The sequence below is a fragment of the Lycium barbarum genome, chromosome 1, assembly GCF_019175385.1.
Source record: "Lycium barbarum isolate Lr01 chromosome 1, ASM1917538v2, whole genome shotgun sequence".
Lineage (NCBI taxonomy): Eukaryota > Viridiplantae > Streptophyta > Magnoliopsida > Solanales > Solanaceae > Lycium > Lycium barbarum.
Genome location: NC_083337.1, coordinates 9,513,035 through 9,536,418, shown reverse-complemented (window position 1 = coordinate 9,536,418; position 23,384 = coordinate 9,513,035). Strand labels below are relative to the sequence as shown.

At 33.5% G+C, this 23,384-nt stretch overlaps 1 protein-coding gene and 1 non-coding gene across 13 annotated transcripts; one reads left to right on the top strand and one right to left on the bottom strand.

The window, feature by feature from the left end:
- The first annotated feature begins 9,634 nt into the window (after positions 1-9,634).
- Positions 9,635-22,149, top strand: LOC132631493 (uncharacterized). 12 transcript variants are annotated; one of them, XR_009578855.1, is made up of 11 exons: positions 9,771-9,785; positions 12,636-12,715; positions 12,971-13,042; positions 13,860-13,918; positions 14,010-14,135; positions 14,212-14,333; positions 15,665-15,852; positions 16,367-16,426; positions 17,546-17,645; positions 21,141-21,376; positions 21,795-22,149. XR_009578855.1 is itself a non-coding variant. In XM_060347069.1 (8 exons), exons 2-6 carry the CDS (start codon positions 14,122-14,124, stop codon positions 17,609-17,611), a joined length of 450 nt encoding a protein of 149 aa, XP_060203052.1. In that variant the 5' UTR covers positions 13,854-13,918; positions 14,010-14,121; the 3' UTR covers positions 17,612-17,645; positions 21,141-21,376; positions 21,795-22,149. The 12 variants fall into 12 exon arrangements, 1 of the variants encoding a protein (XP_060203052.1); XR_009578858.1 differs by lacking the exons at positions 12,636-12,715; positions 12,971-13,042 and adding an exon at positions 16,660-16,759 and having other exon boundaries at positions 9,635-9,785; XR_009578856.1 differs by lacking the exons at positions 12,636-12,715; positions 12,971-13,042 and adding an exon at positions 16,660-16,730 and having other exon boundaries at positions 9,636-9,785.
- Positions 22,150-22,980: 831 nt separating this feature from the next.
- Positions 22,981-23,053, bottom strand: TRNAR-CCU (transfer RNA arginine (anticodon CCU)). The gene has a single exon. It is a non-coding gene; the product is annotated as a tRNA-Arg (tRNA).
- Positions 23,054-23,384: the final 331 nt, after the last annotated feature.

Sequence of the window (23,384 nt, the reverse complement as noted above, 5' to 3'; positions counted from 1 at the left end):
TAAAAACTAGAAAGTTATATACTTGAAAAATAATTAAAATATACTAAGAATATACTTATAATATAAATATACTTAATTTATAAAATACGAATTTATAAACTTAGAAAAAAAATTAAGCTATAAATAACTTAAGTTATAATATATAAGTATATATAATACACATATAACTTAAACATATATATATATATATATATATATATATATATATATATATATATATATATATATATACGTATATGCTGTATTGTTGTTAGTCAGTAAATATATAAACTTTACTTATAAACTTATATAACATATGTAAATATACTTATAATAGACTAATAAATACTATAATATATATATACTATATAAAAAAATAAAAAATAAAAAAAAAAAAAAGAGGTTTTGGACATTTTTGAATCGGATCGGTCCGGTTTCGGTTATTTAACCGGTAAACCGGAACCGATGATCGATTCGGACTTTTAAACTGAAAATCGGCCGATTTGTTAATCGGTTACCGATCCGATTCGATTCGACCCGGTTAACAGGTTTACCTGTCTATGGCGCCACCTGCAACACTCATTAGTGATTAGCATGACTTCTTTAATCTATTCCATAACATCGTCTGCACACATTAATTAAAAGCCTTTCTATACAAAATTCGGCGCTGTCACGTATCCTCACTGATCTTTTTTGACAAATCTTTCCTCAAAGTCAAAGATCAAACTCATTTTGCTTTCAAAAAGTTTTTATATGTAGCATAAAAAAGCTGCTACATATGTTCACAATTACGTGTGTCATGAAAGTTGATCAGGTGGGGCACACTTTATCAGAAAAGATAAACTTCTTTCCTAAGACACTCGAAACATGATAATAATGGATCATAACTTTAACATAAAAGAGCTAAAATATCACTTTGTAATCTTTTCTTCTTTTTTTCTCAAAACAATCCAAACCCTTTGATCGGGCTGAAATTTAATAGAACTAAAAAAATATAATTTTTCACTAAATATATCAAATAGTTAAAATAAACATTACAAAATTGCAGTCGAATTTCTAATTTTGAGTTTGGAATATTTGAGCGATGGAAGATTTTGATTATCAAATTAATCGTATCTTAACTTTGACAATTTCCTCATTACTATTATATATAACCGCTGATCCTAAATGTTTGTCGTCCTCACAGACCCTAAAGATCCTATAGGAAGCCTACACGTGGCTTTGCTGAGCAAAAGTTTACTCTGGGTAAAGTTGTGTGGGGCAGTGTTACTTTTAGACAAGCAAAGAAAAAAAAAAAGAGGAAAGGATGTATAGTTGGTATTTTAAAGATAGGCTGGATTTGATGGATTAAATTATTTGGAATTCCAGGAAGCACGGTCCACTTGTCAAATGATTTGTGGACAATTTTATCCATCACTTTTGAAATTCTATAATGTATTACAATTTAGGCTTAATACCTACATGGACCCTTAAATTTGGCATGTTTTGTAAGATAGACATATAAACTTATAAGGTGACCAGATAGACACTTAAACTTACTCAAAGTGTATTTTTCAAGTTTTTCAGTTGATTTGAAAACAAAAACTATATTTTTCAAACACTCACAATTTTCATGGCCAAACAAGCCCTAAATATATCACAAAATATTTTTTTTAAAATGCAAAAATAAGGCAAACGCATATACATGAGACTATAAATGTGCACTTAAACCAATATATACTCGCTAATCGCAATTTTGCAGCTTTCAATTAACTCGAATTTTTTTTTACACTTGAATAATTAAAAAACAATAACTTTAACCAATAAAAATCCTTAAAAAAAGAAATTTCAAATTAAGAAATTTCTTTTTTTTTAAGGATTTTCTTCTCGGCTTTACAGTTTTCTTAATTTGAAATTTCTTTACACTTGAAATACTGAACTTAGAAATTTCTTAATTTGAAATTTCTTTTTTTAGGGATTTTTATTGGTTAAAGTTATTGTTTTTTAATTATTCAAGTGTAAAAAAAAATCCGAGTTAATTGAAAGCTGCAAAATTGCGATTAGCGAGTATTTATTGGTTTAAGTGCACATTTATAGTCTCATGTATATGCGTTTGCCTTATTTTTGCATTTTAAAAAAAAATATTTTGTGATATATTTAGGGCTTGTTTGGCCATGAAAATTGTGAGTGTTTGAAAAATATAGTTTTTGTTTTCAAAACAACTGAAAAACTTGAAAAATACACTTTGAGTAAGTTTAAGTGTCTATCTGGTCACCTTATAAGTTTATATGCCTATCTTACAAAATATGTCAAGTTTAAGGGTCCATCTAGGTATTAAGCCTACAATTTACAAATACATAAGCGGTTGTTTGGTTTGAACACAAGTTATGATGGGATTAATTATATTGAGATAAGTTATACAGAGATTATTTATGTTGGAATTAGTTAGCTGGTATTATTTCTTATTGATTGTTTGGTTTGTTGTATTAAAAGTAACATGCATTGCATAACTTTTAAGAAAAAGTTGTATGTTTACAAAAATACCCTCCACCTTACGTGGTAGAAAAAGGATTTTGAGAACCTCAGGGTTATTTTAGTTAATTTCATTATTTTATCTTGGGATAAGCTATCCTACTATTCTTCTTTCTGTCATGCCACTTACATTTGTACTTGTGTGCTCTTTATGCCTACAGAACAAAATTCACTATATCACTTAAATATTTGAGGATAGTTTGAAAAATCTCTTTTCTCAAAGAAAAGTAAAATCAGGTTTTTTAGTGGCAATTAAAAAAGTCCCCACTAAAGGTTAACCATCCCAAAACATGTATAATATGTATATATTTAATAAGAAATATCCCAAAAAACACTGAGGCGTTTTTATATATAATATGTATCATTTGTGTATAAATATATATATCAATACCTATCTCTAATGTATAGAAACTGTATAAAATATGAATTACTAAGGTATGTATCATTTTTGTATATAATATGTATCATTTGTGTATATAATCTGTTCTTTAATTATTAGAGAAGAGTTTAACTTTTTTTTCTTTAAAAAAAAAATAGACCAGACCATCAAAGTTAAACTCAAAAGAATGGAGAAAAAACATGGAGTAACTCAAAGCCCAGACTTGAAGAACTATAATTTATTTTCTACTTTTACTTAATTCGGCGATAAAACTTTTTATTGGCTTGATAATTTTAAATGGTGAAACTCTAACTTACTTCCATTAACTTCATTCAAAGGATAACATATTTTTTTCCAAAGATATGACTGTGGCAAGCTTGTTCATAGGTCTTTTGGTGGCTTGTACATACCAAACTTTTGATGGCCCAGACGGTTATAAATCAACAGTTAAAATATACAGGACTATTCGTGCTTATAGCTTTTACTCTTAGTTTTGCCCACTGTGAAAATGTGTTTTTGTCAAATAGTTGTCACGCCCCAAACCATGGCCTGGACGTAACACGACACTCGGTGCCTGACTGCATGTGACCGAGCGAACCACATGGCTTGCTGAATTATCGTGATACATAACATAAGCGGAATATAACGTGAGTGCATGATGAGCCTTTATAAAATGTAATAAGTCATAATACTTAATAAAATTACTTGTTTAAACATGAGTGCGGAAAATACCATAACTGAGCCAAAATGGCTAACCGATTCTGAAAGTCTAACATGACTCAACTGACTTGTCTAGTCTATGAAACCTCTATCATGAGCCTGACTGGAAAACATACTTACTGGGACAAGGCCCCCAGCATACCTTTAGATGCAAAACTAAATAAAGAAATACAATGTCTAAACCCCGAATGAGATGGGGCTCACCAATAAGCTGGTACGTGCAAACCCTAATGAGCAGAAGCGTCGTCCTGTAAATCCGTACCTGCATCGTGAAATGCAGGCCACCGGGCAATAAAAGGGGACGTCAGCACATTGAATGTACTAGTATGTAAAGTAACCGAAAGAAACAACATGTGACATGGAATAACATGATAAGAACTGAAACTGAAAACTTGGACATGAACATGAGCATGAGCATGAGCATGAGTACATATATATATATATATATATATATATATATATATATATATATATAACATGAGTAAAACATGATAAGTAGGGAGACCATTTCATAAACCGACACATGATATCACCACGTGGATACGTGGAGTCTGGTACCTCGCCGGACCAGCAGAGCCTCTATACCTTGCCAGGGTATAAGGTGGTAACGTGCCTGATAGATCCATTCAGTGTAAAATTAAGGTATCGTCCTAACTGGGCGGAACGATCCTTGTCCTATAGTGGCTACATAGTTTCAGGCTATCTGAGCCTTCTCGGTAATTCGTACAACTCCCAAAAACATGAACATGATATAGTTGGCTAAGGAGACTATGACTTTCGTGAATTAACTTGTACTTGTCTTGTAATCATAATTTCACGAAATAACTTGTAAACATGGTTTCATGAAATAGCTTGTAAACATATTCTTGATTAATGAGTAATAACAATAGTTCATAATCATACATATGTAATTGACTTGAAAACATGCTTGTAACTTGCAAAATAAAATCATAAAGTTCATATGAACATAATGAGAACACATGAGAAAGAATTCATAATTCATGGATTAAGCTAGGATTCCTAATATCCGTAATGGAAGATTAGGAATACAATAACGAACATAGATACAAAATTCATGTACATACATACATAATTACGGGCTACCAATATGTTGGGTTTAATGCCCTAGGATTTGAACTTCATAGATTTTACGAAACGGATTATGGGGAAGAACGTAGAGATTCCCACATGTGGATGGAAGTTCTACATACCTTAACTTCCTGCTTTTGAGCGTATCACAATGTCCTTCAATCCCTTCAACTTTAATCTATAGCAATACAGGTCATAGGGATTGTATATTAGCAACAATATCCATGCTTTGTTCATCTAAGCATTTTATCAAACACTTGGTGGGCATGAAGCTCCACAACCCTCATTAATGGTGTTTTCTTCACCAAATCCCCATTCTATTACTTCTAGATAATTCTACAATCTCAATTAGATGTAATTAACATCATTCTTCATCACCCATATGAATACAACAATCCCAAGTCAACAATCCAACAACTCTAGCATAGTTCATATAATTCTCTTCATCAAACCCAATTATTATTCTCCCAAGAATTCATCAATTCATAATTATAAATGATTAGGGAGTAGAAACATTACCTTTTATGAGTAGTCACCACGAAATCAACATCCCCAAGTTCGATTTTTAGCTAAGAATGACGGCAACAACTTGTACTACACTTTATCCTTCACGAGCCTTGGGATTCGGGGCCTTCAACTTGATTAATTCTCTACTTTCTCTCTCTAACTTTCCTCTCTTTCCCTCTCTCTCTCTCTCTCTCTCTCTCTCTCTCTCTCTCTCTCTCTCTCTAAAATCTTAAAATATGATGAAATGAGGCTGCTAGGGTTAACATTTCCCTTAAATATCACGGGGAAATGGGTCTGACCTGACTTGAAATCGGGTTGGACCTAGTCCTGACCTTTCTGTCTTAAAACGTCCATATCTCCCTATCCCGATGTCACCTTTAGTACCACGACCTATGGTTGGAAAGGTATTTCAATTATCTACAACTTTCGTTCTTTGAGTTTTCCCAAATTCCCAATAAATGATAGGGTTATGGCCTCTCGAAGTCAGGTGACCCGAAACGTACTTAACGGACCAAGTTACAGCTCCAAATGACGCCCCGTAACACGTGTTACGGCCCGTAACTTGGCACCGTCACTTGGTGAAAATTTCCAGTGAGTTCTAGAAATTTTTGGGACGTTACGGCCCGTAACACGTGTTACGGCCCGTAACGTCCACCGTAACGCAGACAGAATTTCCAGCGAACACGCTTCAGTAAAATGGGCATAACTTTGTTTACACAGCTCCGTTCAAGACCCATAATATACCGTTGGAAAGCTATTTCAAAGGGCTACAACTTTCATCAAGGAAATTTTCCCAAATTACAAATTAATAAAGGGGTTATGGTCGTTGGAAGTAAGACCTTCTATAAACTCACTTGCAAACATGCCCCGTAGAGTGGCTTCCACCTTTTCTTTGCCCAAAGACATTTCTTATGACTTAATTGGTTTTCAAAACACTTCCTATAACCCTCATATTGGTTCCATTATATTATCATCTTTTGAGTCAAACTTTTGCCCGAAGCTACGAGGTGTTACAATAGCACAACTTAGGAGTCCTGTAACTATAATCTAAACTGCTTGTTCAAAAATGCAATGTAAATATAATCTACTCTTTGGTTTGAATTAGATTGTGATTAGATAGCTTCACTACTTTAACCTCTTCTTATAATTCTTCCTCCGGTGACATAGGTGATACCTTTGGGTATGTTTAATAATCCCCAAAAAGATCTACTGAAAAAAGTGCTGTAAAAAAATTTGATACAAATTTTTATATTTTGAGTTTGGACCCGGACTTAGCACGGGCCGCATGAAACTAGTTGTTTTAAGAAAAGCTTATTATAAAGACAAACTAATGCTAATCAATATTCCCAAAAACATTGCTAATTTCTATTCGTAAGGGGACGAACACAGCAGCCCATGGTTGTACCATGGGCTTTAAAAATTGTACGCACATTAAATTCTTGTACCATGAGCTATATAATTTGTACACTTTATCCAACTATTTTTATATCCCATGTAGACACATGTCATAGTACTTAATATTATTTCCCTTCTCATGTATAGCCGTATGCACTTTAAATTTAATTCTCCGACATATGTATTTCCTCCGTGCACTTTTACTTGTTCACTTTTGACTTTTCGTGTTCTAACTGAATATTTATTCTCTTCTCATGTATAGACATATGCAGTTCAATTTTTATTCTCCTACACAAATTTATTTCCTTCATGCACTTTTACTTGTTAACTTTTGGTTTTTTACATTCTTATAGAAAAAGTACCAAAAGCTATATAACTTATACACTTTATTCAATTATTTTTATATCCTACGTAGACATATGTCATAATACTTAATATTTATTTCCTTATCATGTATAGACGTATGCACTTCAAATTTAATTCTCGGATATATTTATTGTCTCCGTGCACTTTTACTTGTTCACTTTTAACTTTTCGTGTTCTAGCTTAATATTTATTCTCTTCTCGTGTATAGACATATGCAGTTCAATTTTAATTCTCCTACACAAATTTATTTCCTCCATGCACTTTTACTTGTTCACTTTTGACTTTTTACATTCTTAACATATTTATTTCCTCCGTGCATTTTTACTTGTTCACTTTTAACTTTTCATGTTCTAGCTGAATATTTATTCTCTTCTCATGTATAAACATATGCAGTTCAATTTTAATTCTCATACACAAATTTATTTCCTCCATGTACTTTTACTTGTTCACTTTTGGTTTTTACATTTCTATCTATATTATTTTTCTATATATAATAAGCGGCTTTGGGGGGGGGGGGGGGGGGGACGAACACGATTCCCCAAGCTTGTACCAACAGCTTCACGAATTGTACCCACATTAAATTCTTGTACCATGAGCTATATAATTTGTACACTTTATCCAACTATTTTTATATCCCATGTAGACATGTGTCATAATACTTAATATTTATTCTCTTCTCATGTATAGACGTATGCACTTTAAATTTAATTCTCCAACATATTTATTCCTCCGTGTACTTTTACTTTTTCACTTTTGAATTTTCGTGTTCTAGCTGAATATTTATTCTCTTCTCATGTATAGACATATGCAGTTCAATTTTAATTCTCCTACACAAATTTATTTCCTCCTTGCACTTTAATTTGTTCACTTTTGACTTTTCACATTCTTTGAGAATTAATAAATCCCACGTGGATAGATGTCATAGTACTGAATATTTATTCTCTTCTCATATATACACGTTTGCACTTCTATTTTAATTCTCCGACACATTTATTTCTTCCGTGCACTTTTACTTGTTCATTTTGACTTTTCACGTTATTTAAAAATTAATAAATGACTCCTTCAGTCCCATATTACTTGGCCACGTTACTATACTTGACTTTTCACGTTCTTTAAGAATTAATAAAAATGAAGTACTCCCTTCGTCCGTATTAACGTAGACATGTGTCATAGTATTTAATATTTAATAAGCGGCTTGGGGGGGACGAACACGGCTCATAAGTGGCTTGGGGGTACGAACCCAGCTGCCCAAACTTGTACCAAAAGCTTAACAAATTGTACACGCAATGAATGCTTGTACTATAAGCCATATAACTTGTATACTTTACCCAACTATTTTTTAATCCCACGTGGACATTTCTAATATGTCATAGTACTTAATATTTATTGCATAGACGTATGCGTTTCAATTTTAATTCTCCAACACATTTATTTCCTCCATGCACTTTTATTTGTTCACTCTTGACTTTTCGCGTTCTTGAAAAATATAATATGTGTGTGTCCAAATTACTTGTTCATTTATAAAACCAAAATAAAATTAATCCTTTCTAATCAATATTCTTGAAAATAGTCTATTGGAGAGAGACTATGACAAATGTCTAAGTGGATAAAAAATCAGTTAGTTAAAATGTGCAATTTATATAACTTTTGGTACAAATTTACATTGTTATTGTTCGTCCTCTTTTCACGTTTAAAGTATTAAGAAAGATGGAAAACTCTTTGTCAATATTTTACTTATCTTACTCTCTTTTGCATTCTCTGATTATTGTTTCTTTACATTTATAAAATGTATTAGTTTATATTTTCATTTCGGAATTAAAATTTGGTGATTTACGATATAACATATCGCATTTTTAATTTGTCATAATACTTAATATTTATTTCATAGACGTATAATTATCCGACACATTTATTTCCTCATATTTTTTTAATTAATTTAATAAATTTTTTTATTAGTTTTGCTTTTAAAAAAACCAATATATATAACAATGGTTCTTATGTTTGGATCTGAACGGTTAATTAATTGAGATGGATATCAACTTATCAGTATACATATAAGATATTAAACAATTAAAAAGAAAAAATCTAAAATTAAAATATTAATTTTTCTTCACATTCTTACTAAATTTTTTTTATATTAATGAATAACTTTCATTATTATAATTATTACAAATTTTTAAAAATTATTTACAAAATACGAGAAATAGCCAAGAGATATAAGAAGGCAGATTCGAGAGAAGAGACAGCCAAGAGATTGAAAAGGTGTCTGACAAGGCATACCCACTGCAACCCCCTGTCCACACCCTAGTAGAAACTATTTTACTTGTCCACAATAAATGTTTTCTTGATTTTTTAGTCTAAGGCTCCTTTTGTTCATAAAAATTAAAAAAAATCACTTTTTTAAAAAAATTTAGAATTGAAGTTGAAGTTATATTTGATCATAATTTTTAAAATTATAATTTTTAGTGAAATGTAATTATAAAAAAGTAAAAAATTTTAAAAATAAATTTTAAAAATTTTAAAATATAACTTCAAATTGTATTCAAAATTTTTATAACTAAACATCAAAACATGAAAAAAATGAAAAAAAAAATCGAAATAAAGTAAATAATTCTTATGCCCACACGCCTACTAAGTAAATTTTATTTCTAGAAGATCAATGTGAAACCCTCAGCAAAGCCCTTTTTACCTCAACAAACATGGAAACTATCACCGCCAGGTCCCTCCTCCGTTCTGCCACTACAGCCGCCGGCAGAATCGCCGGCGGCACTAAGCCAAAGGCCTCTTCATCTCCCTTTCGTATCCCTTCGCAGAAACCACTCACTGCTCGCATTTTCAGGTCATTACTAATAATTTTTTTTTTCGCCATATTCTTATTAGTAATATTATTTAGTAATCGCGCGTTGTGTCTTGTTCTTTCCATGTGTATTACCCTATGTTGTTTCATTTGCCTGGTATCTTGTTATATAATTACACTGTATGTTAATTGAGGCAACAATGCTATCATTGACTCATTTTTTTAATTCTTACAAAAAATACCCAAATTTTTCTCTCTCTCGCGCTCTCTCTCTCTGCCTTCTTATATGTTTGTATATGTTGGTATATATTGGTATAAGCGTCTGTATATGTTTATATATGTCTGTATATTTTGGGTTATTTTTTGTAAGGTAAGTTTTGGGCTACTTTTTTTTGCAATGTAAGTGACCAACTTGTATCTTGTATGGATTATTGTATGAATGCGTACGAGAATTAATTTGTTGGGTGCACGATTTTATAAATATAAATGGTTCATAAATATCCGCATTTCTTCTTTCCAAATTGAACCTGTATACTTCTGTTGGTGTGGTGTTTAATGTGTGAGCTTGTAGTTCCTATCACTAAATGCCTTTGAGGAATTTACATTTGCCCTAAGATTCTAAAAGACTGTGCTGTGTAATCTTTCACTTGTTTGGTCATTAGCTTATATTTAGCTTTTGCCTCTTCTCTGTTTCTGTACTTTAGTTTTTGAGTGGACTGGAATATGGCATAAGTTGACTGCATGGGCCGCTATTAGGAGTATGAAATTTGTGTCTTTGCTTGAGCCTTGAGTGGTTATTGAACCCCATGTCCATCCCCAACCCCCAAAAAAAGAAAAAAGGTAAATGTTTGGAGAAGAAAAGATAGAGGAACCAAAATTTCAGCCAAATACATAGACAGACTCCAAAAGTTGTCACCATTTTTTATTTGGACATTTTTGCTCAAGGTTAATTTACCTATTAGATACTCCAACCTTGATCAATGTGTACCTATTAAACTCCTCACGACTACCAGTAGAAAAAATTTAGTGCGTGAACTTTACACACTGTTTTTTTTTTTAAAAAAAAAAAAAACAAAAAAACTTGACCAATAGACAACAAAGAAGAAGAAAACACTATTCTCAGAACTTCACTGCTGCCCCCCTTCCCCGCCGGTCATCTTCTTCCCCAGACCCTCCCCCATCTTCCTCCATAGAGCTCTCCCCCAACCCCAAGCACTACCTCAAATAGTGTTTTTAGGACCATACCGATTGGTCATGAATAAATAACACGGAAAAAGGGAAAACATGTCCCTAAATAATCGGGTTTGTTCTATGATTGCCCTCGTTAACGTATTGGCTCCCTAAAGCCCACACCATTAGTTTTAGGGGCAAATTTGAGCCAATAGAAAAGTGTGAGGCTTTAGGGAGCGAATAGGTTAACAGAGGGCAATCATAAAACAAATCTGAAAGATTAGGGGCATTTTTGGTCCTTTTCCGTTAATTTAATGTATTCATGTTGAACCCATGAATGCATCTAATAGTTATATTAACTTAATGGACTCATGGATTGTTGTGAATGCTAGAGATCCTGGGGGTACAATGTTAGTTCTGATGCAGCAAATATAATTAGGAGAAGCTCCAGGATGAGAATGAAAAACATACGACTTGGTGACTACATTGTGGATAAAGGCTAATAGCAGTTTTGTGGTTTACACGCGAGAAGTGAACATTAGCAGCTATAAAAAAGAGCACTCACATACTCAGTTAGGCATCATGGAAGTTGTGGACTCTCTAATTTTTTATTTTTTTTTGACAAGAGGACTCTCTACTTGTTCTCATCTCCTTTCTGCACTTTTCTATTCCTCTTATTTCTTCTTCTTGTTTGTCTATGTTAACTTCCTATTAATTGCATTCTAGTTGTTTCATTCTAAGTTGCACGGACTCTTCACTTTCAATGCGCACCCATGTCGGATTCTCCAAAAATACATTACTTTTGGAGAATTTGACACGCACCCGTTGACATTTTTTAAGAGTCCGAGCAACATAGGTTTCATTGAACAATCTCAAGTTGTAATCTTTCTTTATTGTTTAATTTACATACTCAGTTAGTTAGTAATTCGATATCGTGTGTTTGAATCGTAGCAACTACTACATGAATGATTTATCAATGTATTTAGATAGTTTTTGAGTAACTATCAATGTATACAGATAGATACTTGACTTTAGTCGACGTAATTTAATTCATCAATATATTGTGTACACAACTAATCATTCATCCAAGTACATAAATGAAGTTCATTATAAATACGAGTATGTGACTATGAAGGTCAAAATTTGCTAGTACTGTACCTAGCAAAACTTGTTAGCATGATATTTGACATTAGATTAATGTGTTTCCAATGGAATTAACCATGTTCATATGGTTGTTTCTGGGGCAGGATGCATTTTATTTGTCAATATTAAGAATAGTGAGACCTTTGTCAGACTTGTTGTTTTGTTGCCTTTTCTGTTATGTCCTTCTAGTCTACAACGTAAACTCCTATAGTTGAAATTCTTCCAATAGAACTCTCAGTCAGAACTCTTTAAATGCTTATAGGTTCAGTTTACAGAAAGAGTGATATGTTCTTATCCAAGATATCAATATATATTGACATGTCGTTGAGCCTTGAAATACGCAATTGATGTATTTGTTATGCCTGTCTGAATGTAGATTAATGTAGAAATACGCGTTTCTTGCAGATTTGTGAATCATGCAGCTGATATTGATTTATTGATGAGTTAATTGCATAATAAGCCTCAGGAAAACTGAATCAGATTTTATGTCAGACCGAAAGTTGCTTAGCATAGAAAATTTTCCTTTCCGTTTGTAGTTGTAAGATGTAAGCGGCATTCTAATACTTGGCATTTAATCAGATTGCAATGATCATGTATGATGAATGTCAGAGAGTTCAAGTGAAGTTTATGTCCAAGGGGTCTAAGAGAAAAATAGTAGGGTACTGAATGAGAACATGAGATTCTTTCCCTTTCTGTATACTCTAGCTTCTATTGAAGTATATCACCGATGGCTATTTACTTTTTCAAGTCCTAAGTCAGCTCATTATAATTATAGATTATGTGAGGGTTGAAGTTGGCTTGGCACCAGAGCATTTGATCGCATTTCATTACGATTATGGTGTCAAGCAATATATTACCTGATTTTAGTTTCCTGGGATCGTTCTGAAAGCATCTAATATTTGGTATTCAATCAGATTTACGATGAATGTGATCAGAAGGTTCAAGCGGAGTTTTACCAGGCAATCTAAGAGAATGTCTGAACATAGGTTTTTTTTTTTTTTTTTCTGTAACTTCCATTTTACTTTTCTTCTAATATTCACATTTGTGATTTGTCAGATGCTGACCCCTCCAGTGAATTCTGGATTCTGCTTGAGTTTTATTTTGTTACTCGGAGTATTTACTTGTTGAACGACTTCTAAACTGAATATCAGTATACATCAGAAGCATCTAACCTTGTCTATGACTTTGTAGCTGGAATATTGTAAACAGTTCTAAGGTTTGTACCATGAACAATATTTCCCCAATTATAACGGAGGGGATGGGTTGATGCATGGAAATTGGAAAATCTAATGTGTGCGCGCGCGAACGCGCATATTTAATATGGACTGAGGTCATATGATGTTGCGCTTCTAGTATGAGAGTTATATCGATGCTTCATGAATTTTTGGTGGACAGTGATACCATGTAAATGTAAATGTGCTAGTCGGAGGTAGCAAGGGGTACCAGGTAGAATAAATTAGATGTGTGCAAGTTAGCTCAGTTAAGTGAAATTTTGTAGTAGCTTTAGCCAGTGGCATCTCTTAGCAATCAAAATTTAATAAACATATATGGCTTCATCAAAAGATGTCACCACAGCAATAATGTACAGCATTACTATATTACCTGAACCATAACATATGTCAACACCTTCAAAAGTATTAGGGCTCTGATTACCTCCCCTTTGGATAAATTTAAAACTGACTGTATCAAATGGTCTTTGCTACAAGGCAAACATCTTTGTTTGAAATATTGTATGTGTTATGTAACTTGACCGAATGCACAAATGTGAATTAACTCTGAAGATCTCTTATCCATTCATATCAGGAGAGACACGCCAAGGCGATAGAGACTCCCAACAGAAATGCTTTTGAGTTAATGATGAGGTGCAATGCTCTTAATTTCCCTCATATTTGGGATTCAGATTATACAAATCGATCTAGCAATATTTAAGATAGGAATGTTTCTTGCTTGCAGGTACACCGTACGTATACACGAGATCTGTTGACGTTAATATGGATGCTGCAAAGGACCTTCTAAGGGTTGCTGATCAATATCTTCTAGAGGGCCTTAAGCATCTTGTGCGAGTATGCAATTGCACAGGTGGGTGTTGTGGACCTTTCTTTCTTTAAGGGGGATTTATGTTGGGTATCTTCTGATAATTGTTTATCTTCTCTAGGATATCTCAGTGGAAAGTGTCTCTGATGTTTGAATTATTGGACGCATTTACTGCATTGTCATTACGAAATGCTTGCATTATCTTCATTTTGGAGAAGTTTCGACAAATTAAGCCATGCCATGGTATGTCCAGATTCCTATGAGGGGACAATTTCTTTTGTGCTAAAGAGACTGTTAATTTGGGACGAAAAGAGTAAATTAGAAGATATTAAGGAAATTAAAAGGGTGAAGTCTCAATTTAGAGTGATAGGAAACTGTAACGAGGTATTATGCCTATCATGCGTATGTCTTCATGTCACTGGACATCTGCACTTTCTTAAAAAGTTCTTCCATAAAAAAAGTTTCAAGAAGAATATATATTCTAAAGGTGTTATTATGGAAAAGCTATTCTTCGAATATGAATTTCACTAAAGCTAACGGTTAAAGAAATTTCAAAAAGAACATTCGGTTACTTATTAAAATGACACAACCATTTGGAAAAGGCACTTAAATTTACATTAGTTATATGTCTTTATTTATTTATAACTAGGGCATTTAGTTTATTTAGGATATTCAACTTTTAAATTTTGGGGTTCCCATATTTAATATCATAGTTAAAGTTAATTGACTGATTGTTATCCTTTTGCCTTAAGCGCTTGATACTTTAGTAAAGATGACATGAGGATGCATCTCTTGTGCTTAAGTTCAATGTTATTTGAAGTCATAACCCATTGTTTTACATCTTAGAGTTGCCGCAGAAATGAGTGCAGTGATGTTGAAGTCATATAATGTATCATTTTGTATGGGTAAAGATCTTTTTTGGATAAGTTGCTAATAGAAGTGTAAAATTGTTTTGTTAAATTATGATTTCCTATATTCTTGTGATCCTGTTGTTTTCCTTTTGTGGATAGAACTTCAAAAGAATCAAGCTATTTCTATCCTTATCACAGAAATGTTGTTTTCCTCTGTTCTTTGTTTCTGATACTATGATCCTTCATATTACAAACTCGCATTGGACGGAGGTCCGAAAATAATTAATCTGATTTCTCTGTGCTATCAAGCATTTGCCAAGAGATTATGCCACATACAGTGTCATTTAATACTTTGGAGTTCCTTTCTCCTCACATTATCACCAGGAACTTCCAAAACACCTGCAACTGAAGGTGTTGGTGTTGTGTTCATTACGTTTGCATTTGGAAATGGATTGAACTCATGCTTTGGGTGACACCAAGATTACATTTTGTACTAGGGTTTTAATCAAACCACTAGAACTTATATCAATACTTTCGAGATTTGATATCTGGTGTTGGATTTTTAAGGATGTCAATATGGATTTCGGCTGTGATTGGGGCTATAGATTACTATTTTCGCCATTAATTAGTATGCATTATTTTTGAGTATGCCTTGGATTACTGAGGTGATAAGGAATGTGCTGAATTTGATAGTGACTAGAGTGATTGCTTTGTATTATTTAGGAGGGATGCAATGTAGCATTCAGTTTTGTTTCGAAAGGGCATTGACAGATAATTTTGGAAATGCTGCATTGGTTCTTTGTTTGTTCCTGCGATTGAAGGTGAAGATGAATTCATGTTTGCTGTGCTCATTGTGGATTGAAAATCACGGGTTCCATCTTCAAGCGTGGCAATCGTTGGCCTATGTTCAGGTACTTTCATACTAATTTTATTCTTCTTTTCAAATTTTTATTGCATCCCAAAATTGATCTTTCCATAGAAGTTTGCCAGGACAAAATACTATGGGAAAAAGGTCCTCGACTAAAATAGGTTGTTTCAGATGTTCTGCAAGTTTCACACTTTAATTTGTAGTTAACCATATTAGTTTAAAGAGAAAAGACATCATTCCCCCCCCCCCCCCCCCCCCCCCCCCCCGGAACTTGGCATGATTGAACATAGCTCAGTTCGTGAAATCATGGGCTGTTCGTGCAATTTCTACATTGTTGTTAAATTTCATTCCCCATGAATTTTCATGTATTTAATTAAGATGAAAGTTGTTTAGGGGTTATATAAATATAACTTAAGTTTAGTTGCTAAAGTTAGTTTTCGTGCCAAGTTTGGGAGGGAAATGATGTCTTTTCTTTAAATGTGATTTCCCACATACATCTCGCATTACTTTCTTGGAAGAAGTTTAATAATGTGCCAAGTATGTCTCCTCTTGCATAGACCTTTTGGAGCCAAATGGAGGTGAATATGAGGCTCGTTTCATGCATTCATAGTTATGCGGTAGGTATTTATGCTTTCGTTATTTTCATTTTCATATCGCTTTGAATTTTTTGGCCTCATCTGACCTCTTTTTATGCTTTCTATTGAGCCGAGGCTCTTTCGGAAACAACCGTCCTACCTTGGTAGGAGTAAGGTCTGCATACACTCTACCCTCCTTAGAGCCCACGTTGTGGGATTTCACTGGGTTGTTGTTGTATAATTCAAAACAGAGGCGTTTAACTTTTGTTTTTCAGTTTTTCTTATGCTGTATCACCCAAAATTTTGAAATGGATCTGCAACGCCACTATCAATCATAGAAATACAGGTCGTACTATTAACTTTCTCATCATTAAGGTACTATTCTTTCATGTAGAGGAACAATATTTCAGCTTCTTTATTATAAAGTACTGTACAAATTATTAAGTCCAGGCTCCAGATTTTTGCATTGATAAAAATAAGAACCGTATTTTCTTCTCTTAAAAAAAATATATTAAAGGGAAGAAAAGAATAAGTAAAGGTTAAGATAATATAGAAGATTATAATTTTTGTACCAAAAAACGAATTTAATTTGAGAGATTATCCAATATTTTCTTAATTATTGTATTCTTATTTTTTTAAAACCATGTTATATTTTCGAGTTGTCTATATTTAATTATGTATGATATTTGAAATTACCAGACCCGACCACAAGAAAAAAATTACCACTTGGCTTTAAAAAAAGGTCTACTAAAAAAAAGGATATATTTGCACCATTTGCGTAACGGCAGTGTATATATGTACTGTGTTTTTAATGAGGATATATTTGCTTTAAATTGCAAATTCCAGGGATATATTTATACCTTTGTCCTTTTAATTATATAAAAAATTTGTCATTGGATCTATTACATTGGAGAATAGGATGATAATTAAATATTTGTTAACTCAATAGGTCCAAATGCGTTTAAACAAATAAAAATCAAAATAATAATAATAATAATTTAATTTCATAAAGTATACTCTACTAGTTATAAGAACAGAAAAGATACTAAAACCTAGACAGTACACAAAAATACTAGAAATAGTAGACCCTACACAAAAATTTAGCCGCAAGTGCCTTTTTCTATTTCTATTTATTTTGCTAAACCTACTGTTATAAAGCAGCTACCGGACCTAAAAATACCTAGCAACGCCGCCGTCAACCACCGGAAAAGTTCCCGCCGGCGTTGAGCTCCGGTCGATTGTACCTTTCAGCTATTCAAAGGTACGTTTCATCTTTACTGTTTGTTTTATATCATTGTTACGTTGTTGTTGTTGCTTTCCTTTTTTTTTTTTTTTGTAACAAACAACATACCTAAAAATTACTTGTTTGTGATTTTAAAAATAAATCTGCACATGTATCTTGTTTGAGGTATAAGATCTGAATGAAAAAGTATAAAAGTGTTCGCTTTTGTGGATTCATTTTTACGTTGTTTTGCCTTCTATTTTGTGATTTTAAAAATAAATCTGCATATGTATCTTATTTTGAGGTGTATCAGATCTGAATTAAAAAGTATAAAAGGTTTGGCTTTCGTGGCTTGATCTTGACTGTTTTCTTTTATATCAATCATTGTTACGTTTTTTTGTTTTGTTTTTTGTGTTTCTTAAAATAAGTCTGCATATGTATCTTATTTTGAGATATCAGATCTGAATTAAAAAGTATAAAAGTGTTCGCTTTTTAGGTATCAAATCAAAATCAATTCTTGTTTTAACTTGGAGGGACAAAAGCCAACGCTTATATAATTTTTAATTCAGATCTGATACCTAGAAGCTAACCCTTTAAAGAATTGAACTGGAGAGTTTGAGTGGGGCCCATGTTTTTGATTGAAAGTACTAATAAAGAATGACTCATAGAATGTTGGAGGAGACAGTAAATCATAAACAAATGCACCACTAATTATGTTAGTGCATATATATATGTTGCTTAAGTCATACGAGTTGTTAAAAACTTCAAAAACCTGTCTTATCAATGACTTTATCACCCTTTTCGTTTCAATGATGGTTATGGATTTGATAGGTTTTACTTTTGATAATTCTTTGTACAAGGAGAAGGTGTCTTTTAATGAAAATAAATCTACCTAGATAATAGAGCTGGTCAATAGATAAGTTGACTTGACATTCTCTAAAGTCAAGAAAACTGTTTAGTACTTATCTTTTTTTCTCCTTTTTTAATTTTTTCCTTTCATTCTCTTCATTTAACTTGTTTTAACAATTCCAAAAAGTGTCTAGAAATATGATTTCTATGCCCTTCAAAACAAGCCTTGTTCCTTTCCAGCTGTAAGGTCCAAAGGATGGTCCTCCATATTTGCTTCAGCTTTCTGGGTACCTTTTGGGATTGCCACTCTACCAACAGGCTCCTCACAGTTTGTGGCATCACCCAGGATAGGCCACACATGCTTAAAAATAGTTCCAACACTGTCTAGATACTCTGAAGTGCAGGAAGAGATGATTCACTGTTTCCTGGGTTCTTTCACATGGATAACATCTATTACATAAGCCAAGCCCTCTTTTCTGTAAATTATCTTGAGTCAAACATGCCTCCAAGTTGCTATCCCACCAAAGCATGCTACCTTTGGAGCTTGTCTTCCAAATCATCCTCCAGGACCGATTAGCAATTCCAACACTTGACTTCTGTCTTAACAAATTACAGCAACTTTTTACTGAAAGATTCTTCCTTTCACCGCTTTCGCAGATTAGCACATCCACCTTTCTCTGATCAATAGAGACTGAATTTAACTATTGAAGTAGTAGACAGTGATCTTCAATCTCCCAATCATTCAAGTTTCTTCTAAGTTCAATATGCCATCCTGAATCTGAATAAAAATCCGCAATAGTTCCGGTCTTGTTGGTAGAACAATTGAACAGATTAGTGAATTTAGACTTCAAGCTTTTCTCCCCTATCCATAAATCTGTCCAAAATTTGATTCTATGCCCATTCCCAACTTCTACTTTAGTATATTGTAGAAATTCTTCCCATAATTTACTAATACATTTCCATATGTCTCCCCTAGCATTCTTGTGGAACTGTGAAGGTCCCGACTCACCCTTATTACCATAAATAGTATTGATCAATTTCTTCCATAGTTCATGCTCTTCCAGCATATACCTGTATAACCATTTAAGAATCAAACTCCTTTTATGCAATTTCAAATTTCTCACACCTAGGCCTCCGCCTTTTTGTCATTTAACACCACTTGCCATTTGATTAAATGCATCTTTCTCTTACTAGCATTGCCTTCCCAAAGAAACTGATTTCTTATTTGATTCATTTTTTTCTCCACTGCTGCAGGCATTGAGAATAGAGACATCAGGTAAGTTGATAATCCATCTAACACTCTGTTTGTTAGAGTCAGCCTGGCCCCCATAGATAAGTATTTTTCCCTCCATGGAATTAGCTGAATAGCACACCTATCCAGGACTCCTTGCCAAACATTCTGATCATACCTCCTTGCTCCCAAAGGAAGCCTCAAATATACTGTTGGGAATTTCTCTACCTTACAACCTGGAATGTCAGACCAATTTATCAATATTATCATCTGGCTTTTTATACTAAATATACTACTCTTGGACAAATTTGTCCTGAAAGCAGTGACAGCTTCAAATATCAGCCACCCACCTTTAAGATAGAGAAACTGCTCTTTCTCCGCCTCACAAAAGAGCAGTTGAAATATGAGATACTACTATATCCCCACCATTTCTACCAGATTCCATGCCTTTACTCCATCCCAACTTCTCTGCCTTTGTTAACGTCTTGCTAAGGACTTCCATCACCAATGTGAACAAATAGGGGAAAGAGGATCTCCTTGTCTCAAGCCCCTGTGGGATTTGAAGTAACCTTGGGGGGTTCTCTATTTATTAGTCCTGAGAACCAAACAGTTGAAATACAGTAGCTGATCCACTCAATCCACTTGTCCCCAAAATTCATATTTGCTTTAGAATGTTCAACAAACATGACCAATAAACAGGATCATAAGCCTTTTCAAGCTCCAATTTGCAAGCAACACCCCGTTTCTTCATTCTCAACAGATTGTCAACACTTTCATTAGCTATCAAAACTGCATCAATTGTGTGTCTACCCTTTATGAAAGCATTCTGATTGTCTGAAATTACTTTATCAACCACCAGCTTAAGTCTTTCTGCCAAAAGCTTAGCAATAATCTTATAAACCCTTCCTAGCAGACTAATGGGCCTGAAATCCTTCACCTCCAACACTCATTTCTTCTTGAGAGGGTCAGTGCAATAAAAGTAGAGTTGAGGCTCTTGAGAAAAGACCCTTTTTGATGAAAAACCTCCACTGTTTTCCACACGTCGTCCTTAACTGTACTCCTGCATTTTTGAAAACAAAATGAAGGTTGAAGCTGTCAGGTCTTGGTGCCTTGTCACCTCTAAATGACTTGATAACAGCTTCAACTTCTTCCAAAGTACTCCTTGTCATCATCATAAAATGTGAAATTAAAATAAGAAAAGTCCGTCGGTAATTCGGGTGAACTCTGAGGCAACAACTTTCGGATGATGTTCATCTTGATTAATACATGTTTAATCTATTGATGCCTTCTTTCTTTTGCTCATGGTTTGAATAAATGCTTTCTTTCTTTTGCTCATGGTTTAAATATTATTCTCTTGCATTCACTTTTCTCTTGCATTCACCTTTTCTCTTTTGTTTTCTGCTACATTAAGTGTTTCTTTATGGCTAATAATACGTTGCTTTTGTCTCCATCAGGATAAGAGTATTAAAGGCATTAGAGGCAGAAGTAAAAAGTGGCAACATATTCCATGGCATTCGCCAATTATTTATCCTTCTTCCTCTTTATCACCCTCTTATTTTCATGGCAAATCCATGCGAGAGAGCCAATTCTTCACCAGCAAAGAAACAGAAGTAGCAATTCCACCAGCCCCCCTACCACCAGTAACGTTATTCCTAACAAGTTCAACCACAATGGTGACAGGGTGTCAAAGGTAAGTCCATTACAGAAAAGGGCCAAATTTACCGTTGGACATTAGTATATTGTTCACATGTATCACCGGTTATACATTATCTCAGATATTCATCTTTCTTCTTGATTCTAATTTTCTTCCAAAAAAAAAAAAAGGAATGTTCCATTTATGTGATCACACTTGTGTATGTTGTTGTTGAACGCATGGTAGTTTCTCTGGCGAAGATGCCCCGGATTCTCCTCTGTTTTCTTGTTGTTTAGATCCATGTTCTTATTGTTCCATTTTTTTTCATATACATATAGTAGGTGTTTGACATGTAATTTGAAGCTCAAATTTAAAGTTTTGATTTGAAATCAGTGGTTGCTTGTGACATCTCAACAAAAATTCAAATTCAATTTGAAATTTTGATTATAATCTCCTATTATGTTCTGAATTTTAGGCCACCAATTCTATTGGACCATCCAGTGGCGGCAAGTACTACAGTAGATATAGGCGAAGTGAGGAACATAGGACTTTTCGAAATTATCATGGCAATGAAGGTGATTACAACGATAAAGAGGAGCCCAAGCCTTAGTTTCCAAAAAGAAAAAGGAGCTCAGGTCTTGAGTTTGGAATTCGTCATGAAAATAATGAATAAAAATTATGAAAGGTTTGCAGGCAGGTTGTTTGCCTAAATGAGAGATTGGGATTTGTATGAATATTTTGTAATAAAGTCCATACTTGTGCATGGAGACGAAATTGTGTTAAACGTTTGGAACATCTTTGGTTATTAAGAAGTTGCTAATTGTGCTCGAGACCAAAGTATGTTTAAAACTTGACTTCTGAATGCATTTGTCAAACTTGTTTTCTATGTCTTTGTGAAAAATGCATAAATAAATGTTTTTGATTAACATGCACGTGAGAGACTTGGGTAAACCTCATCTCTTCTTTAGTGCTTTGGCTAGATGTTTTTAGTTCGACATCTTATTTCTACGTGCTTTGGTATGTCTCATCTTTTCTTCAGTGGGTGTTTTGATTGGCTTATTTTAAGTGCTTATGGGTTGTTAAGCTCTTTTCTATTGTTGTGGTATTTGAGAAAGATAAAAAGTGTTTTTAAGCACTTATTTTTAGGCCAAAAAGTACAAAAATAAGCCAAAATGGCTTTTCGCTTTTAGTTTATAAGCTACTTTTAAAAAGCCAATTCAAACATCCTAATAGTATTCTTGTTCCGAAAAAAATACACCTATAATGATTATGTATTCTTTTGATTATTTTAGCTGCTCATGATTAGGCTAGACTTGTGAGTTTATATTCTTTTGATTAGACATTCGATGGTATTCCTACATGTGAAGCTTCATGTTTTATGTTGGTCGCATGACTTCGTGTATTTGAATACTTTCTGTTTAATGCCGTTAAAGCATGATATGTGATAGTATTTAATACTATTAAAGCATACTATGTGATGTTACAATGGCGCTCGTATCGTCATTATATATTATAGTGAGTACTGACTGCCAAATTTCCTTAAAACTTGATAATTGGTTTGAATTTGTAACCAGGCATTAAGACAGTATTCACCATTCATCTTGAATAAATTGAAATATAATGGCCTAAATTAAAAAATGGATTAAAAAGAACCAAAGTGGCGCGTCAGGTAGGGGTCGAACCTACGACTTTCTGCTTAGGAAACAGACGCTCTATCCACTGAGCTACAGACGCCTTGTTGTTTTATCGCTGCCGTTGATATATATTTATCCGTTTGAGTTGTTTCCGAAAAGCTTTAAAGATTATTCTCCATCGGTTTTGAAAAGAGGGTCTCTATTATTAGTATATAATGGGAAGCCGTAGCCCACCACGAAAAATGAGTCGGTCTAATAATAAAATTATGAAAGTTTTATTACCTAAACACAATTATAATTTAAATAGCATTTGTTATAATCTTATATTTTTAGGTACAGACAAACGGGTTGAGCGTTAGCTTTGGCGAGCTTCCTGCCTTCCACAATTGAAGTAAAGGGTTCAAATCCCTTTAATCGCGTATAATTTCTTT

Excerpts from the sequence above, each read along its gene's own strand:
- LOC132631493 (XM_060347069.1), top strand. Across the intron at positions 14,334-15,664 it reads ACAAATTAAGCCATGCCATG|GAGGGATGCAATGTAGCATT; the intron begins GTATGTCCAGAT and ends TGTATTATTTAG. Across the intron at positions 15,853-16,366 it reads AATCGTTGGCCTATGTTCAG|ACCTTTTGGAGCCAAATGGA; the intron begins GTACTTTCATAC and ends CCTCTTGCATAG.